The sequence below is a fragment of the Monocercomonoides exilis genome, assembly GCF_001643675.1.
Source record: "Monocercomonoides exilis strain PA203 chromosome Unknown scaffold19-1596985, whole genome shotgun sequence".
Taxonomy (NCBI): Eukaryota; Preaxostyla; order Oxymonadida; family Polymastigidae; genus Monocercomonoides; species Monocercomonoides exilis.
In genome coordinates this window covers 291,614-310,432 of record NW_027150564.1, presented here as the reverse complement: position 1 = coordinate 310,432, position 18,819 = coordinate 291,614, and the positions used below count along the sequence as shown (strand labels likewise).

The 18,819-nt window shown below is 31.8% G+C and overlaps 9 protein-coding genes across 9 annotated transcripts; 5 read left to right on the top strand and 4 right to left on the bottom strand.

Annotated features, from left to right (window-relative positions):
* The first annotated feature begins 266 nt into the window (after positions 1-266).
* MONOS_12272 (uncharacterized protein) lies at positions 267-2,129 on the top strand. Its single transcript, XM_067864880.1, has 7 exons — positions 267-309; positions 371-390; positions 449-654; positions 712-912; positions 967-1,152; positions 1,238-1,354; positions 1,538-2,129. Exons 1-7 carry the CDS (start codon positions 305-307, stop codon positions 1,745-1,747), a joined length of 945 nt encoding a protein of 314 aa, XP_067728366.1. The 5' UTR covers positions 267-304; the 3' UTR covers positions 1,748-2,129.
* Positions 2,130-4,069: 1,940 nt separating this feature from the next.
* Positions 4,070-5,016, bottom strand: MONOS_3955 (Uracil phosphoribosyltransferase). Its single transcript, XM_067873988.1, has 2 exons — positions 4,755-5,016; positions 4,070-4,706 (listed from the first exon to the last, which is right to left on the bottom strand). The coding sequence occupies exons 1-2, from the start codon at positions 4,983-4,985 to the stop codon at positions 4,221-4,223; spliced, it is 717 nt and encodes a 238-aa protein (XP_067728365.1). The 5' UTR covers positions 4,986-5,016; the 3' UTR covers positions 4,070-4,220.
* Positions 5,017-6,017: 1,001 nt separating this feature from the next.
* MONOS_3956 (uncharacterized protein) lies at positions 6,018-8,776 on the top strand (the record flags this gene model as incomplete). The annotated part of the gene is made up of 7 exons (XM_067873989.1): positions 6,018-6,104; positions 6,273-6,395; positions 6,728-6,975; positions 7,242-7,411; positions 7,613-8,331; positions 8,463-8,524; positions 8,647-8,776. 7 exons carry the CDS (start codon positions 6,018-6,020, stop codon positions 8,774-8,776), a joined length of 1,539 nt encoding a protein of 512 aa, XP_067728364.1.
* A 237-nt stretch (positions 8,777-9,013) lies between these two features.
* MONOS_3957 (Beta-catenin-like protein 1) lies at positions 9,014-12,358 on the top strand. Its single transcript, XM_067873990.1, has 10 exons — positions 9,014-9,392; positions 9,464-9,785; positions 9,849-10,036; positions 10,160-10,371; positions 10,579-10,708; positions 10,863-10,914; positions 11,021-11,099; positions 11,197-11,465; positions 11,539-11,638; positions 11,747-12,358. Exons 1-10 carry the CDS (start codon positions 9,042-9,044, stop codon positions 12,216-12,218), a joined length of 2,175 nt encoding a protein of 724 aa, XP_067728363.1. The 5' UTR covers positions 9,014-9,041; the 3' UTR covers positions 12,219-12,358.
* MONOS_17486 (putative cyclin-dependent kinase regulatory subunit CKS1) lies at positions 12,263-13,025 on the bottom strand (the record flags this gene model as incomplete). Its single annotated transcript, XM_067870410.1, has 5 exons — positions 12,263-12,506; positions 12,653-12,656; positions 12,713-12,776; positions 12,827-12,861; positions 12,946-13,025. 5 exons carry the CDS (start codon positions 13,023-13,025, stop codon positions 12,471-12,473), a joined length of 219 nt encoding a protein of 72 aa, XP_067728362.1. The 3' UTR covers positions 12,263-12,470.
* A 384-nt stretch (positions 13,026-13,409) lies between these two features.
* On the top strand, positions 13,410-13,770 carry MONOS_17485 (putative EF-hand domain pair; the record flags this gene model as incomplete). The annotated part of the gene is made up of 2 exons (XM_067870409.1): positions 13,410-13,436; positions 13,543-13,770. 2 exons carry the CDS (start codon positions 13,410-13,412, stop codon positions 13,768-13,770), a joined length of 255 nt encoding a protein of 84 aa, XP_067728361.1.
* A 374-nt stretch (positions 13,771-14,144) lies between these two features.
* On the top strand, positions 14,145-14,774 carry MONOS_3958 (uncharacterized protein; the record flags this gene model as incomplete). Its single annotated transcript, XM_067873991.1, has 4 exons — positions 14,145-14,274; positions 14,325-14,479; positions 14,537-14,612; positions 14,668-14,774. 4 exons carry the CDS (start codon positions 14,145-14,147, stop codon positions 14,772-14,774), a joined length of 468 nt encoding a protein of 155 aa, XP_067728360.1.
* Positions 14,775-14,834: 60 nt separating this feature from the next.
* Positions 14,835-15,931, bottom strand: MONOS_3959 (uncharacterized protein). Its single transcript, XM_067873992.1, has 4 exons — positions 15,889-15,931; positions 15,307-15,835; positions 15,144-15,260; positions 14,835-15,080 (listed from the first exon to the last, which is right to left on the bottom strand). Exons 2-4 carry the CDS (start codon positions 15,820-15,822, stop codon positions 14,904-14,906), a joined length of 810 nt encoding a protein of 269 aa, XP_067728359.1. The 5' UTR covers positions 15,823-15,835; positions 15,889-15,931; the 3' UTR covers positions 14,835-14,903.
* Positions 15,932-16,055: 124 nt separating this feature from the next.
* MONOS_3960 (putative protein phosphatase methylesterase 1) lies at positions 16,056-18,122 on the bottom strand. The gene is made up of 8 exons (XM_067873994.1): positions 18,104-18,122; positions 17,858-18,029; positions 17,686-17,776; positions 17,566-17,617; positions 17,444-17,512; positions 17,288-17,385; positions 17,050-17,183; positions 16,056-16,863 (listed from the first exon to the last, which is right to left on the bottom strand). The coding sequence occupies exons 2-8, from the start codon at positions 18,016-18,018 to the stop codon at positions 16,137-16,139; spliced, it is 1,332 nt and encodes a 443-aa protein (XP_067728358.1). The 5' UTR covers positions 18,019-18,029; positions 18,104-18,122; the 3' UTR covers positions 16,056-16,136.
* Positions 18,123-18,819: the final 697 nt, after the last annotated feature.

Sequence of the window (18,819 nt, the reverse complement as noted above, 5' to 3'; positions counted from 1 at the left end):
AGAATTTAAATGTGCAAATTTGTATAAATGTTATTTAATGTTTTAATAAAAAAATGAAAGCTAACTCTGAACAAAATAGTTGTCAAGTGTTTGCATCGATTATGAAGCATGTTTTCGTTTCAATTTAATACAATTTTAAAAAATAAGAATAATAAGCTCGAAAACTGGAATTTACACACTGGATTCCCAGCCATTTTAAAACAAATATTTTAATTAATGATCGATGTAATATACTTCGATGGACTTTTGTTATAAATGACGGTTTTAGATCAATTTTATAATTTTTCCTGCTAAAACTTTATTAATGGTGTATGTTTTAAATTACTATTTTGTTATCTTACTTTTTTTAATTTGTATTTTTTATTATGAGAACTTGCTGCAAATCAAAAAGTTTGTATTTTCGATTTTTTTATTTTTTTTTTAATTCATTTTTATTCATTGCAAACAGAGCAATGTCAGGTTGACATGGAAAAACTTGAAACAGTTACAACATTAAGAACAATTATATGTTGGTCTCTAATTTTTATTACGCTTTCAGTCTGTATTTACATGAGTATACGCGTGGTAAGAAATTACACTTTCTCAAAGAAAGATGTGACGGTCTATTGGCCAATGGGAGAAAGTTATAAATTTGAAACTTTAAAGGGATATTCGGTATGCTTAAAACATATTCTTTTGCAAATTTTAACTTGAAATAATTCGATAATCAAGTTTCCAGTGATGCAAAATTGCCATGTTGTTGGAACAACAAAGCACAGTGGTTATTCTATTGATCATCAGAAGATGCAACTTTCATTTAAATTAAAGGATGGACTTATGTGCGCGGATGACATTTTGTTACCATCAATGTCAGATCCTTTTTATATTGTGACAAACAGTTTATCGCGAAGTACGAGCCTGACTGTGATGGCAGTATGTTGCTTATATATTAATTTGCAATTACATTTGTAATTATATTTTTCAAAGATGCTACAAAGTCCAGCAAAATTGCTTGATGAAGTTATTCCAAGTGGTTCACAGCATGTAAGTAGATTTGTTACCATGCATTTGCAAAATGTTCGTATATGCTTCCATCCAAGAGACGAGCATGATTTTGAGTCCGAAGAAAGATTAAATGAACTGAAAAATATTTCGTTTGAAGCAAATGTTTTGGTATGATTATTATATTAATACTAAGTAGAGTTAACCGATTATTTTTTTTTTGAATTGTTTTTTGAAATAATCTTAAAAAATAAAGACTATTCCAAAAAATCTTCAAAACAGAGTTGATTGTACCAAAGCATCTTGTGCAAACAGCACAAATTTGTATATTACACCATATGGATTTGGTTATCCTTGTCATTTTGTTTATAAGGTGTGATAAGATCAATCGAGCAGCAACTATTTGATTTGATATGAAATTTTTGGATAAAAATGATATGAAGTATTTTTTGAAATGATTAGAAAAATGTTTATTATTATTATTATTAAATTTTCCATTTCTTTTGAATATTTATTAACTTTTTTTTTTGTGAATGTATTTTTATCAACTATGTAGAAAAATATGCCAGGAAAGTTATATGCCACTTGTTATCTACTTCCCTTTTTTATTTTCGTTACAAGTGTTGTTGTTGCTTCTATTAAAGTCACCTACGACTTCTTTTCTTATTTGTGCAAGACCAAAAGTTGGAATAAAAAGAAAATGAATGAACATGCTGTGTTAAATTTGGAAGAAGTTGAGGAAGAAATACCTTTAACAACAAATTGATTGTTGTGAATTTGAAACTTACAATTGTGGATTATGTTATGAAAGTTGTTTTAATTTGTTGGAATTATTAATTGAAGCCACACTATTGTTAACTTTTTTATTTTCATTAAAGTGAATTTTAATTATTATTGTTTTTTATTAGGTGTTTAAATGTGCTTCAATTTATTTTTATTTTTTTTACAAGACAAGTTACTATTTTTAAGAACAAATCATACCAAGTCCTTTGGCCTGTTTAAGAGTTGGAGGGAGATTTATAGCAATAAATCTTTCACATCAATTTTTATTATTAGTATGTTACTTATTTCAAACAAATATTATTTTTCACATCCAACATTTCGCACTATCTAATTTATTAATAATAATAATATTTCTTTTTGAACTATTTTTTAAGAACGATCATTTATTGTTTTTAAATTGAAAAAAAAATGAATAATTTAATAAAGTGATTCACCAAAAAATTTTTTTAATTCGAAAAATAATATATTAATGATTGAAGAAACTTTTCATTACAGTTCATTTCGGAAAAAAAAAGTTTCACATTGAATTAGCAAACAACTATCTTCCTATTTTTTATTTTTTGAAGTATTTTTTGAAAAGCAATTTTTCGCATTAAATGTCTATATATTTTTGAAAAGTTCTTTTTGTTTAATTTACAAATAAAATAAAAATTTCATATTTCAATCATTTTTCTGTTCTCTCTCTTGAAACCTAACAAAAACAGAAATTATACCAATGTCAAGATCTTATTTTCATGGAAAGAAAATTTGGAGAGTGGGAACGGAAATTTGATCGAAATATGTAATTTTTATTTTCTTTGATTATAAAAGGAACTGGAACTTTTCAAAAAATTTTGACATATAAAATAACAATTTCATATTTTGATAATATTTCTTTTCATTCTTTCCAAATTATGATGTCATTGAAACAAATGCATAACAATGTTATTATTTCCATTCAACAGAAATTTTGTGAGAAATTGTAAATTTTTGATTAAAATATTCGTTTTTAATTTTAACCTGAATTTTAAACAAAAGGAATTATACAAAAAAAAAAATCAACATTGCATTAAATACATTTTCGGATTTATGTGAATTTTTTCGGATGAAAATCATTTTCTCTTGTAATTTTTTCAAAATTTAACATTTTGGTGATTATTTTTGCAGTCGAATACCAAGAATTATTCAAAGTTGAAAGACTTTCATTCGAAATCGAAAATTATAATTTAAAGTCGAAAAAGTTGCAAAAGAAATCGAAAAACTTTCAAGCAAAGTCGAAAGTTCGTAATTTTTCAAAATTTCAACAAATTGACAAAATTCAATGAAAGTCAAAAAACATTTTCGTAATTGAAATATCAACGGCAATTGTTATTTAAATGATTTTTCATTTCTTTTTCAATATGTTTTAGTGCTTCCTTTTGTTTGATTGCAAATTTTTAAAAACATGAGAGGAATTCAGATATATTTTAATCACATTTCAATTGAAAAAATACTGCTTTTTAAAGTTTGTAAAAATTCTATATTTGTATTTTTACACAATTTATAAAGAATGATGCATTCAATATAGGCTCTCTCATTTCGCGTTTTTTATAACAAAAAATTCATTTCTTGTGGAAGGAAACAAATGTTATGAGTCTTGTTATAAGTTTATTTTTGAGTTTTTTTTTTTTTTTTTTTTTTTTTTTTTTTTTTTTTTTTTTTTTTTTTTCGGTTCGTCATTTTCAAAATTTGCAGAAAACAACAACACAAATATTGCTGATAACATGGGACAAAATTTTTAGTTTCATCCTTTTTCATTGACTTTCTGATATCAAAAAACATAATAAAAATGGGTTCATTTTTTGACATTCATGAAATGTTGGAAACTGTTATGCTTTGAATTCAACGATGCCTGTTTTCTTATATGAGAATCAAATTTATTTTGATATCTGGTTTAGTTAAAAAATGTTATGAGTGAAGCAATTTTTCAATACCTTGTTAAAAAAATGCTTGAAAGTCCATATTTCCCCCCAAATACTGTTTTCAAATTTGAGTGTTTAAAAATTATTATTCCATTCAAAATTTCTGAAACGATATTGTTGTCTAAAAAAATTCTGTCAAAAATAATCACTCACATAAAAACTATTTCTTGGCAATGCAAAAATTATAATAAAGATTCCTTTTGAATGATTTATAGAAAGATATAAATCATCGAAAAAGCCCCTAGCATCTTAAGGATGATGAAAAAAGTGTTTAAACTGGTAAGGTCATCAGCATTCAGAATATTTTTCCATCAAGCCAAGGTGAATTTGACAAAAAAATTCGCTATTTTTAAATTTCGTTGAAAAATGCTTTTTAAATAGTTTTTTATAACTTTGTTAATGAAATGATATCTTTATTTTAAATAGACAATATTTTTGAAGTGATTAAAATGAAATAAAAACAATTTCTTTTCATCATCCGCTTTTCTAATACATTTTCATTTAAAAGGCCGAAATTCAAGAAGAAGCAGTTGAAGATTCAGGCTCATCAGATGTAACATCAGTTCCGAAATATCTATCACCAAAATCTCCAATACCTGGAAGAATATACTTTTGATCGTTCAAGCAATCATCAAGGGCAATAGAAACTATTTTAATTTTTGGATGCTTTGTTAAAACATTTTTCACCCCTTCAGGAGCAGCAATCATATTTAAGAATAATATGCGATCTTCGGGAACCCCTAGCTTAAGCAATTCAGAAATAGCACAACAAACAGATCCGCCTGTTGCCAACATAGGATCTAAAAGTAATACTGTTCTTGAAGCAATGTCTTTTGGCACCTTTGTGTAATAGTGTTGAGATGTTCCGGATCCATCTTCCTTACGTTGAATTAAAATCTTTCCAATTCGAACATGAGGCGCAATTTGTCTCAATGCATTTTCCATACTTTCACCTGCCCTAATGATGGAGACACCACAAAGTTGCGATCCAAATTCTAATCCCTTTGAAAATCATCAATAAAGAACTATAAATAAAACTAATTAACAAACTTCGTAAGCTACATTAGTTGGAGTTGTAATAACTTTTTTTGTGAATGGCAAATGAGATAACCCTTCTTCCATTAATAAACGGAATAAACGATCAGCATAAAAAACAAAATCGCCGCGAGATGTTTTTCGATCGCGCATAATAGTCATCAAAGCAATAATCTGAGGAGTTTGTGGAACAATTGTAAATTGAGGAAATTCTGGAAGAGGTGCAACTGATTTTGTAGTTGACATTTTTTGAGTTTTTTTGCTTTTCACGTATAATAATGGTGCATGATCAAGAATAAACCTTATTAAATTTATACTCACAAATAAATGTCAACTGAGCCATTAGTTCAAGTTTCGGACGAACAAAAAGAGGACATATCACAACAAACGTCTGATGATGATGAATTTATTGTACTAAACAATCCAATAAAGAAGTATTCAGCTGGATATATACTAAGATTGATTCTTTTCTCAATATGCATTTTGGGGCCAATTACATTGATGATACTGCATATTATATATAAATATCAAACAAATCATTCGCTTGTAAGAGTTTTTGTCACATTTTTTGGTTATGCCTGCCTTGCTGTGTGACAAATAATATTTTCCATACTATAACACCTTTTTTTCTTTCCGTATGAAATAGTCATTTACAGTTGCAATTTTAACAGGATCAAAATTTCCTCTTCTCGAAAAGACTTTCACAGTTACATCTATCTTAACGTGGCATAAATATGTTTGATAATTTTTTTGATTTTTTTTGTTTTAACTGTATATATTTTTCAGTCTGTAATTGTAGGAATTATTTGTCTTCTTGGACATGTTATTCCTTTCTTTTGGGATACAAAAATCCACAAAACTAGCGTTCAAAAGCGCTTTATAAGAACGTTCTTATTTGTTAATACTTCAGGACAAGTTACAAACACCATCCGTTACTCAACATACATCATGATAATTTGCATAATCATTTCTGTTTTGAGAAAAAAGCCAGGAAGAAGAGGATTTATTTCATGGCCAATTTGGAAAGGGGTTCATTGGTTTATGTATATTTGGTATTTTTTAACTGCATATCACGTATTTTTCATGTATGTTAGCCTTTTCCGGATTTGTTTCAATTTAGCTTTTATTTCTTGCTTACAATATTTTTTTGTTAACTTTCATAGAGATTGGGATCATCTTACACTTCATTTCCCAATTAATTCTTTGTTTGAATGGTGGCAAAATCATGCTGTATTGTGGTTTCTTTATCTATTGGGGCTTGCAGGTTTTGTTGCGCGTATGGTTGGAATAATAAGAGATGCAGTTATTGGAAATAATTGGATAGTTACCAACTCTTTTTGGGCATCAGACGGAACTTTGTGCTTTGTATGTTTTTTTGAGGGAGCTAGAAAAGATCCAATCATTGCCACAATAAGCGTGGAGCGATTTTTCATTTTGTTTTATTATTTTCTTATTCATTTTTTATCGTTGAGACAATATTGTATCATTTTTCTTTTTCGTTTTGTTGATTTGATGTGAATATTCACAAAACAGAATCTAAGGCACGAAAGCGGTTCAAACCCAGATGCATTTAAAAGAGCCTTTCCAGCTGCTTGCGTTTACTTGCGCGCGAAACGAGGAAAGAAATTGCCTTCACCAAACATTTTTACAATTGCGGTTTGTTTGAAAAAAAAAAGGAAAACTGTCAAATAAATCGTTTTAATGACACTTTTTGCACATTCTCTTTCTCAATTACTTATTTTTTATTGTGATGTCTTACTCTGTTAAACTGATGCTTTTGAATAATCAATATTGACTTTTCAAATTATAACGTCAATTTCATGAATAAACACTTATTATTTTCATTCGTAATTTTTCTTCTTTATTTTGCTTTTTTATTATCTTTAAAAAATAATGTTTTCCCTCCTCCCTTTTTGTTCTTCTGTGCAATCCATATTCAATTTTATATAAATACATATACATATATATGTATGTATGTTTTCTAATAGTCTTCTCCTATGGATGAAGGAGTCCAGCTGCTTGCGTACCGGCGAGGAGGCTCATTCACAACAGACATGGACTTTCTTGTGCAGGAAGGGATTACAGTGAAGTTGGAGGGGCCTTACTCAACATTCACGCCACAGCTCGATGAGACAGGGGAAGCGTTGATTATTGCCTCGGAGATTGGAATAGGCGCTTTGATGGCGATATTGAGACACGCGGTGAAGATGTACCATTTGAAGAAACTGAAGAAAAGGTTTGGAACAAAAACAATAATAATAACTATACTTTTGGTTGTGAATGCTGAATTTTTGAATGAAAGAGTTGATTTATGAGGGGATTTTGAAACATAAAGATATTAAGTCTTTTTTGTTCCGTTACAATAAAGTATTTATTCATTGAACCATTTCGTGCTTTGTTATATTCAATCAATATCCTTCTTAATTTTTTTTGAAACCTATTTCTTCCTCTTCTCCTTTTCTTCCTCCTTCCCCCCCCTCCCTCACTCTCTCAACTTCTAAGAATCCGAATCATATTCTACTGCAAAAATCCCCGGTGCATCATCTTCCCCGAAGAAGTGAAGTATTTGGTGAATACACTGGCAAAGAACGAGGCAGAAGTCTATTACTCTCCAGCCACACACCGCAATGAACTTGTCTACGGCCCTGCCACACCTTCTGTGTCTTCTGTCAGTATGTGATCAATGAGGGGATGAATTTCTGGTGAAATATGAATGGAAAGACAGATGTATAAATATTACTTGAGTGACTATTGTTTATTGAATCCTTTTTATTTTATGCTTCTTTTGAAAAAATACATCCAATGAATTTTATTTATTTATTTATTTTTAATTCCTATTTGTTTCATACCCCAACATTCATTTCAAACAACAGCCGCATCGCGAGTGGGTGGAGGAAGGCCAGCAGCCATCCCACTTCAGACGATTCCATCCAGTTCTTTTTCTCTTCACCCATCTTCCACACTCTCTTTGAATGGGGACAGCGATGCGATGCAGGTGCCTGAATACACAGGGACCAACACAGTGACCTCACGCAGAGAGAAAACAGGGCGAGGGAAAGAGAAGAAGGGGAAGATGAGTGCGAAGAGGAGGGAAACGCTCAGTGACGATGCAGACAGGAAGCTGCGGCTGAAATCGATTGACACGTCTGCTGATAGCGGCGACGGGACAGCTGAAGAAGAGAGCGATCGATCGAATTCGTCGACGTCGGCAACTGCAAGTTCAAGCAGTGCATTGTATGGGAATGGGAAGGGAAGCTACAGGCACTCAGCAAGGTTGGATAGCTACACAAGCCTGGCACACTCAAGCAATGAGAGCGAAAGCGATGAAACTGAAGGCGCACAGAAGAGACAGTCCAAAATGCTTTCGACTCCACTTTCACTTCGCATGTCACCATATTCTTCTTCTTCTTCTTCATATTCGTCTCTGACACCTGCCAGAAACCACTTGTCTACTGCTGTTCTTCCGGAGCCTCGTCGAATTAAGAAGAAGATCCGCCAGACACACAAGCTGTCCTGCATACGCTTTGCTTATCTCTTCCACGACTTTGGCGCACTCGACGAGCTCAAACAAAACGAGCATATGAAAGAATGGGTTTGATATTTATTGTCATTATGGATATTCATTTATCGAAATAACTTTATTTTTTTTTTTTTTTTTTTTCTCTTTCTCTTTCTCTCTTTCTCTCTCTCTGTATTTGTTTGACTGCAACTGATTAATTCAAGATTCCTCTGCATGGAATGGGATTGTGCTTTGAAGGAGACATATCAACACCTCTTTTCGAAAAGTGTGTTTTTTTCATTTATTTTTCAAAATTAAAAGGAGAATTTTAACAAAAAAAATTATATTTTTATCAATAAATTAATTAATTTATTTATTTTGATTAACTTATGCTTTTTTTGATGACAGAATGATTGACGATGCTTCGAAAGTTTCTGTTTACACTTACGGTGCATTCAAAAAAGCAGACACCATTTTGAAGCATCCTCCTTTCAACATCTCTTTCAATCGTATCATTTCTAGTGCCTATGAGATATGAGGTCATACGAATTTACCTAGATTCTCGAAGAAAAACACTTCTTTTACAAGAGTTCTATTGAGAAGAAATTACTTTATACATTTCTATCTGAAAACTCTTCTTATTCTTCTTCTAAAATCAAAGATTTATATTAGTGTCTTTGCGAGAGCATTCTGTTTTCGCTTGTTTATATTATCTGTAATTTTTTCTAACTCTTCATTTTGCGTTTATCATTTTCGTTTTGTGTATTATTTCCCATTTTTATTTCTTTTTCATTTAATAGAAAATGGAAGAAGTTCCAGTTCTCAATGAAAAATCAATAAAAAAACTTTTGCAAGCTTTTGCTAAAAAGGTTTCAGAAAATGAAACACAAAGAACACTTCATAAAGAAGAACCAGAACTATTCATGGAATCTGAAGTAAATCTTGATGAATCAATAAAAACTCTGAAAGAATTGACAGATTATCCAGCTCACTACCCTCTTCTTGTTTCAAGTGGAACACTTTCTCTGTTGTCAGCGCTTCTTCTTCACGAAAATATTGACATTGTTCTTGATGTTGTGGATCTAATTAATGAATTAACAGATCCAGATCTGATTTTATCTGAACAAAACGCAATAGTCCTAATCGAAGAAATAGTTTTGCAGAAGCTATTTTAATTCATCTGTTAAATATTTTTGATATTTATGCTTTTATTTCCACAATTTAGTTGAAAGAGAAAATTGAAGTTGATATGATTGGGGTTCTTCACAGATTAGATGAAGGAATTTTGGAAGAACAAGAAGGAATCATTAAAATTCTGCTTTTCTTAGAAAATCTAATGGAAGTTGTTCCCAATGCCGTTCAATCTTCTCTGAGAGATTTGGCTATGAACAGTAATTCTTCCTCAAACTCATTTTCTCTCATTCGCTGGCTGTTGAGTCGCATTTCCGTGGGGCCCTCTGTAAATTCACTTCGTAAGGTGATGGATGCTGTTCGAGGAACGAACTCTCAAAAGGATAAATCGTCAAATCCTAATGATTCACCACTGAGTTTGTTGTATTTCTTATCACATTTATGACATTCTGATATATCTGCATTCATTCATTCTTTAGCTGCGTCTCCGGTAAAAGCAGAGACAATATGGCATTATTCAGCAGAGCTCCTCGCAATTATTGTCAGCAGTTTTGATGTGGTTGTTGGATCGCTGGAAAGCAGCGAAGAAACAGACAACAAAAACTGGACTGGAACCAATGAAGTTATCAAAGAAGGCGGAGTTGAGACAATTCTGGTGATGCTCGCGGTATGAATGCATATTTCTTCTTCTTCTTCTTCTTAATAATTATTTTTTATTTTGAATTCAATGAAAATGCACATACGAAATGAAAATGGATCAATTAAACTTCTTTTTTTAAATCATTTTCAGCAATTCAGAAAGAGAAAGCTCCAGCAAAAACAACAAGCAGCATCATCTTCCTCAACCTCGTCTGCATCATCAGCAAACATAACACTTTCGATGGAAGAAGAAGAAGTTGTGGAGAACTGTGTGGATGTGCTGTGCTATTGTCTTCTGCACGCCGAAGGGAAAAAACAGTTTGAAGCACAGCAAGGCATAGATCTTGTGCTTCTGTTAATTAAGTTTGACACAGAAAAGGAGAAAAGGAAAGGGCTGAATTGAAATTAAAAATTGAAATCAATTGAGTTCTTTTATTGCTTCTTTTTTTGTGAAAAATTTGTTTCTTTATTTATTTGAATGACACATTCAATTTAATTATTTCTGCTTTAAATTTCTTTCTTTTCTTTCTTTTTTAAAATTCATATTTTAAAATATGAATACATCCATAGATCTCTTCCAATGTTTATTCCATCGATGCTGAAGGTGATACAGCTAAGCACAGTGCAAAGCCCTTCAATGTGCGCACGGCTTGTCGAAAGAGGTGGATTGAAAATACTGTTTGGATGGTGGATGCAGAAGGTTTGAGCAAAATTAACTTAGCAATTCAATGAAAAAAAAATCGAATAATTAAAAATTTTATTTCTTTGTCTTAACTTTGGGGTGAATTATTTTTATTGTCACGACTGAAAAATTCAAAAATTTTGTAATAAATCTTATTTAATTCAATTTCCAGTGTGCACTTACAGAATCCATCAAACACAGATCAACAAACATTCAGCAAGATGGTTTGACAATATTTTTTTTTTTTGAGATATCTTCAACTTCCTTTCTTTTTCTTTTCTGTTTTGTTCATTCTTTTTATTTTGAAATAACATTCAATCGCTTTTAAAGAATCTGTAATGACCATATTTTACAATCTAATAAGACTGCTTTCTGGAATCAACTATCTGCGTTTTATTGCAAAATTCGCGTTTGTCTCATTCATTTATGATTTCTTCAAAAAAAAGCATTTAAACATCATTTTTCACAAATTTCACTTTTTATTAATTTTCTATTATGATCTTCAGTGAAAACAATTATGAGAAGCTTGGGCGTCTTATCATGTTCCACAAACTGTATTATGAGAACGTGATGGATGTGAGGGAGAAAATGACTGAAGAAGAGAAAAAGAAGAGGAAGCGGAGTAGATGGCTGAAGAAAAAGGCTCAAAAAATGGCAAAACGAAAAGTGACAGAAGGAGATGACAAACAACACGAATCTGACTTCGAATCGAGCGATGAGAGCGACGAAAGCGAAGAAATTGACTTGACCAAAGACGAAGATGACAACGAGGAAGGTTAAAAAATTTCTATGTTATTTTTTAATTTTTAATGAAAATCGTATTTTTTCCTTCTATGTTGTTCTCTTAGAGCCATTTTCTGTCCGTCTTCATGATGTTTCCTTTGAAGCTGGATTTCTTTGTTTGCAACTGACTGATGCAATCATTGCAATATTACTAACTTTCACACCGTATGCAAATGCTTCAATTGACAAACGTTTTATTAATCATAAATGATTTTTGAATTTAAAATTTTGTTTATTTTCTCAAAAATAAATTTTTTTAAATGAAAATTTCAGAAGGCGTAAACGTTCTTTGCTGGCTTCAGGAGCAAAAGCTGCTGAAGAGCAACCCCAGCTGCAAGAAGAAGAAGATGAAGAAGAAGCCCTGCAGAAGGATATTTCCTCAATTCTTCAAGAAGCTTGCTTTAACCCAACAGTCATTGAGGAAGATACCGAGAAAGATGCACAAAAGCAGAAGGAAGATAAAACTCAGTCATCTTCGTTGGTTGGAAAGCAACTTATTGAAGTTTTGATTGAGTATCGAAACGAAATTGCGTCTGACACACAGGATGAAAAGGGAAAGGATGGAGAAGATGCGAAACAAGGAGGATCAAGTAATGAAGAAAAGAGGCATGATTCATTTTTAAGCAGCAAAAGAGAGGCGAAACACGCAGAAGAAGAACGAAATATGATTTCAGGTCTTATTGACAAACTAAAGCATATACAACAGAATTATCAGGAAAAGAATGAAAACGAGGAAGTGAGTTAAACAAGGTAATACATATAAAGTGATTTATTGAGAAAAATTTGTTAAATCTGTTTGGCAATCATATTCCTTGGAATTCATAAAAATTTTTTTTGTTTAACTTTTTATATCACATTGCTGCAAAAAGAAATAGAAAAAAAAAACAGCAATGAATCAGCGATGTGTGGAAATTTGAATTTGGATGAAGTGAGAACAGAGAGACAACCATAAAATAGATTTAATTATTGGGATTTGGGAGCGGTCTTCTAAACAAAATTATATGTGGCTCCGGTGGATGCATGTCAAAATGTTCTTTAAAAAATGTCAAATATATAATTAAAAAATAAAAAAAAGTCAAACCCTACAGAAAAGGTTCATCGTGACAAATTGGAAACGAATAAGAAATATATATTTTTAAACACTGAATTTGCGAAACAATTTCACGATAAGAAACAAACCCATCTATTTATCAATAAATAAAGTTATCAAAAAACAATTTCAAGAAATTCGAAGCAAACCCAACAGATTGACAAATCCCTAATCTTCTCCATTCCTCTTCGGACATAAAATGATCTTTTGGAACTTTAGAGCAAAGTTTATCATAGAGAAATAAAAAAAAAAAAAACAATTACCTTTTTCAGCAAGCTCTTTTGGAAGAATTACGTGCCTATGCAAAAAAATATGCAAGAAAATTTAATTAAAATAAAGATTTCGTAAAATCAATTTTCATCTTCTTCAAATTAAGCATTACCTGTATTCATATTTGTCATCGTGCACTCGTTCAGAATAAAAAATTTCATCCGCTAAATTTCTCTCAGGCTTCGCTGCCATTTCTGTTATAATCCAGTTGTTGTGAAACTTTAATCGAAAATACGTCCATTAAAAAACACACCTTTCAAAGTGATAATTTAAGATCAATATTTTGTATTATTATTTTCGTGTGTTTGACTTCATTCTTCCGATAATTTGTTAATAAGTTTTTTACATTTTTTCTGAATAAAAGAAACTGTATATTTAGCAGGGAAATATAACATTTTTTTAAATCTTCAATTCTCCAAATATTTTGAAAGTTATTTCAAGAATAAAAAAAACATTATTCATTTTATAAGACCAATAAGAAAAATTATATTCCAAATGAAGAAGTTACGAATATTGCTTTCATTTCCACTGAGACATATTCTTTTTGCAATAAAGGGATAATCCCTTAAGAAAACAATGACAAAAAAATCAGGATCAACAGAGGTTTATTTTTCTTGAATTCTGACAAACTGAAGCATTTTTACATAAAATATCTTTTTACATAAATTGTTTTTAACTAAACTTTGAAATACATCACCTTTTTTATTAGCTTTCCCCTCAAGAAATTGCGATTATAAAAAAAGTATTTAATAGGATAGATGAAGATGGGAACGGAGTTATTCAAATATCTGAGTTGTCCAAGTCAATGAAGGAAATCGTTCCTGATGTTACAGACGATGAAGTCGAAGAGATTTTTTCATCGACTGACTTAGATAAGAACGGGACAATAGAATTTAACGAATTTCTACGAATTTTTTCCGATTGGATGAATTCATAAAAAACTTATTGTTGCAAGTATTTTTGTTTTTATTTTTTCCTTTTTAACGTATTATTCCATCTTTTTGAAAAGCTTTCTTTTATATATCAGCTTACAAATAGGGTGGTTATCTCCACCAAAAGTATTGCATCTCAAACATTTCATATTTTTTAGTGTATCTTTATTTTGTATAATCCCGAATTATGTTATGCTTCACTGATTGGGAATACTTTTTGTTGATAATTTTTCTTTTGGAGAAAATTTTCTACTGTTTTTGGTAGATAATTATCGTTTTTTATTTCGTCAAATCATTTTTAATGCTGTTTTTACAATTTTTGACGTATTGTTTTTGAGTTGAAGAACCATAACAATATTATTTTCACCGTTCCAAAGAAATGTCTCTTAACACATCGAACGAACTCCCTTTACTGGTTATGGAAGGAACTGGCGATGTAAAGTCTTTGGAAGAACGCAAAGAAGAGAATAAGAAAGAAAAAGAGACAGAGTTTATTTTTGAAAGCGGAGGTATTCTTCGTGCTATTAAAATACTGAAAATCAAAAAATATTAAATTAAGATCCAGATTCTAAAAAAGTGGAACACGAAGCGTATAAGTACGAATATGGTGAAGCTGCTTTGAACGTTAGTGGTTCATGGATTTGGAACAAATCAAGCTTCACAAATTCAAATCTGGATATTGTAACTTCAAATTTAGATAGAAAAAAGAAAAAAGTATTAATTCCATAACATTGTTACATTGATTTTTTTTGCATCTTTTTTTTTTTTCAGTTTATGGAAAAATACGGAACGATAACTTCAATGAAACCAGACAAATCTTCATGTATCGATGGTTCTCTCCGTTATGGTTTGCATGTCTCATATTAAATAGTGATTTTTAATTTTTAAAATTTATTTCCAAGATTGGAATTTGGTGAGAGGAAGCAGAAAACAAAAGGCATTTATAACTGGTATAAAGAAAACTGTCATCAAACGACGCCCATCCATGATTATTTCATCTGGAATGTGAAACTTATGAGTCCGCACTCGTCGTGAAAATCAAAGTTTTAACAAAAAAAAATATACATTAAAGATTTGAATTGTTTCATTCAATGAAATGAAAACTATGTAAACATAACAAAAAATTTGTAGATTCATTTCATTCTTCCAAATTCCATTTTGAAAGCGAAGCCCCTCTCAAATATTCACATTCATCACTTGAAATTTGCTCTACCCATAAAGACTTCATAACTTTTTGATGTTGAAATAGTCCCATCTTTCCGATAAAACGATATGAGCGGCCAGCAATGGCTTCTCCAGATGGGAGCATATGAGTCTGAAAAAATATCATTTGCAATTTACAGAAATGCACATTGAAAAATTGTAAAAACTCGCAAACCCATGTTATTACTCGAATTCCTTCTGAATAATGATCATCTACAACAGTCAGAAGAATACATCCTGGCGGTGTTCCTTCTTGATTGGTTAGAACGGATGTTACTATTCCAAACAACTCCTAAAATAAAAGTTTAACTTTAAAAAACAAAGCTGACACAACAAACTACGAGCGATAAAACTTTGTGTTCATCTTTTTTTGGAGAAGGCAGAATTGCCTTCTCGTCTAATGTAAGTTTCACTGTTAATGCTTCATCTACCGTAAGCGTAGTCAATGTTTTTTCAAATGAAATCCCAGATACAGTTCGCAGGGCAACTTCATGATTCGTTATAAACGATTCTTCCATCTTTTTCCTTGAATGCGAAGGCGAAGATGATAATGGTGAAGCATCAAGAGGCTGCCCATTAAAGTTGGACCTATCCATTTTAGAAATTTCTTTTGGCGGAAATGAAAGAGTTGTTTGACGTAGTACTGGTCTTTGCTGGGCTTTTTTTGGTGGAGGTCTTGATATATTATCTTCACGCTTTCTTTTGAATGAATCATATCTCGAAAAGATTTTCAAGTCTCGATTACTAGAAACAGGCTCAGAAATCTCTCCATCAAGTGAGTAGAAAGAAGTCCTTGCTGCTTTTTGTGGTATCCCATACGAATCATTATCAGATTCAAATTCGGCAAAAGACATCCAAAATTTGTAACTTGAACAAAAATAAGATAATTTAATCAAAAATGCAACGCGTAAACACAATACCAGAAAGATTACAGCAAAAATAAAAAATTTAATCCATCACAATTATTTCCAGACTACCCATAACAAAATTTTAAAACTTTAATAACAGAAAGAACTTTTTTTTAATGCTTAATCAAATATTTATCAACAATTATATTTATCCATGAAAAAAGTTGATGAAGAAATGCTATTCACAAATCATTGTAACATTTCTTCTACAAAAGAGAACGTAATTATTAAAAATACATTTGAAAAGAAAATTATATTATTCAATTACTTTCTTCTTTTTTTTCATTAGAAGATGCTGAATGAATGCGATGTTGGGTGCTATCTGCATCTTTTGAAGGACGTGCATGTGAAGGGAAAGAATTTGGAGGAATGGAAGGAGAGAGGAACCGAGGAAGTCCAATTGAACCAGAAGCCGGAGCAGCCTTCATCTTTTCTGGAGTGAGAGAATAACGTTCAAGGAATAAGCATGCGATGCTGGCGAGGCGCTCTGGAGCGTCTTCGTGGATGTGGTGCCCCGTGTTTGGTATGATGTTGAACTGAAACTTGCCTTGCATATTGGCGATGTTCATATCCTTGTCCAATCGGTCAATGTCAGCAACGATAAGCACTTTCGGAACAGGAGTCGAAAGAAACCGCTTGTTCATCCCAAAATACCAGCCGTGCCAGAAGGGCTTTGTCTCGAAGAGATGCGCCCTCCACACGACTTTCCCTGGCTGGTTCAAACAGTCAGCAAAGGAAGTGAATGGCTCAAGATTTTTACTTGCAGTTGATTCCTTTGCGGTTTCTGTTGTTTTCTCTGCACTTTCTTTGGACTCTTCTGATCCAACCTCTTCCTTTTTGGAGCTTTCTGAGCTTGAAGCCTTTCCATCGGGGGACTTAAAAACATCAGTGCACGAGTGAGGAAGAAGTGTGCCTGTGGGAGCAGGGGCAAAGAGAAAAGGTGTTGTGAGTGTGGCTGATAAGAAGTTTCTCGTAAGGTTTGGGCAGCTTCATTAAAAATACACAAGCACAAAGGCGATAAAAGAAGCAGAAAACACAAATAAACAAGATATGTGAGTAAAGAATATAAAAATATTTTTTAGAATAATAATGATGCGAACAGATTGATATTCATTGTTATCACCAATATACAATTAAAAGTGAGGAGGAGGAAGAAGAAGAAGAAAAACATACACCCATTTTGATGCTGCCAACATTGAGGGAAACTGAACGGGCCTCGAAGCAAGGATTCCATCCATGCTTGAAAGGGAGTCCATGGCAGTTCCTTCTGCAACTTCTATCACGAACAGACCTCTTAGCGGAGATGTCTGAATCAGCAGTCAAGCAATCATGTTGGATTGATTCACACAAATTCAATTAAAAATTTCAAAAAAAAAGTTGATAAATCTTAAAAAGAAAAAAGAATCATTACCAAATGTCCTTGATGAGCTACGCTGATTGCAATAGAACCACCCAGCGAATGTCCCATCAAGCATAAACCTTCATGATGTGCAGGAAGAACTTTGTTAACTGTTAAAATCATAACATAAAATCAAAAAGAATACAACAAAAATGAGAGATTTCAAACCTACACTAACAACATCATCAACAAGAGTTTGAAGATCCATTTGTTCATCATTCTCTGTATAGGTATGACCTAATAACACAAACAATGATAATTAATTATTTGCTTAGAAATACGTCACAAACCATGCCCACGAAGGTCAATTGCTAAAACTTGAGCTTTCCCCTTAACTAATCGCTTTTATACAACAAAAATCATTTTGTTAAAAAAAATTCAACTTGTTAAAAGAAAAATCAAAGCACAACTGTAAACAGTCCCCATTCCATTGCACAAAGACCGGCTCCATGAATTAAAACAAAGCAAACTCCTTCAGTTCCGGCTTTATATACACGAAAACTAGTTGTTTATTATTTAAGATTTATGAAACATGAAATAATTTTTTCATTAAAATAAAATTTCCAAAAGAAAGGAGAAAACCTGTTCCTTTCAATAATCACATCTTCAAATGAATCAAAGCAGTCCGTTGGAAGAACAGTTGTCAACTGTCGAGAAAGCGGAGGCGCGCTCATTAAACGCTTTCTAAATTCTTCATCATCAAAAGATTGCTTACTCCGAGGAGGTGGAGGAGGAAGACACATTTTGTCAAAAACTATATTTAAAATAAAAATTATTGATTAATAAATCGAATGTTGCGTAAACGAAAAAATAAATTAAAAAACAAGCTTTCAAATGACGTGCCAATGGGTGGAGATCTATTTAAAGAAAGAGCGATTGCAATGCTCTTGGCATGCATATTGTGCATATGCATCGCTTACAATGACAAAGATGGTGCGATGCGTTCAACGTACGAAGAAGATATTGTTGTTTCACCAGATGGATCAAGTTCTTTCCCTTGTGGACATCTCGATTATCTTCCATGTTTGACTTTATCAATGGCCATCAAAAGTCACCCGCACAACGTTAAATTTTATATGTGCAATGGAGACTATAAGGAGAATTCACAGTATTTGTTTGGTTTGCAGAAGCATAAATTTTTAATAATTTAACATTTTTTTAAGAGTCAACATCTATAAAAGGTCACTATGCTCGCACTTGCGTGATATCTTCGTTGGAAAAAGAAAAATCTTTGTTTCAACTTGTATCATGCGATTTACAATGCACCACGCTAACTTTTCAATCATGTGAATATTCAACCAATAATGCAGACACTTCAACATTTTATTTAGAAGGAACCGGATCTCTCATTTTAGATGAGTGCATTATTTTAGGTCCTGAAAATTGCGTTAACTTAAGAACTGCCATTACTTTGACAAATGAATCATCATTATCTGTATCAAATTCATTGTTTTGTAACCTAAGTTTTACCACAGGGCATTGCATCAAAGCGTCATCAACCTTCAACTGTTTCGAACTCCTTGATACGTATTTCGTAAATATAA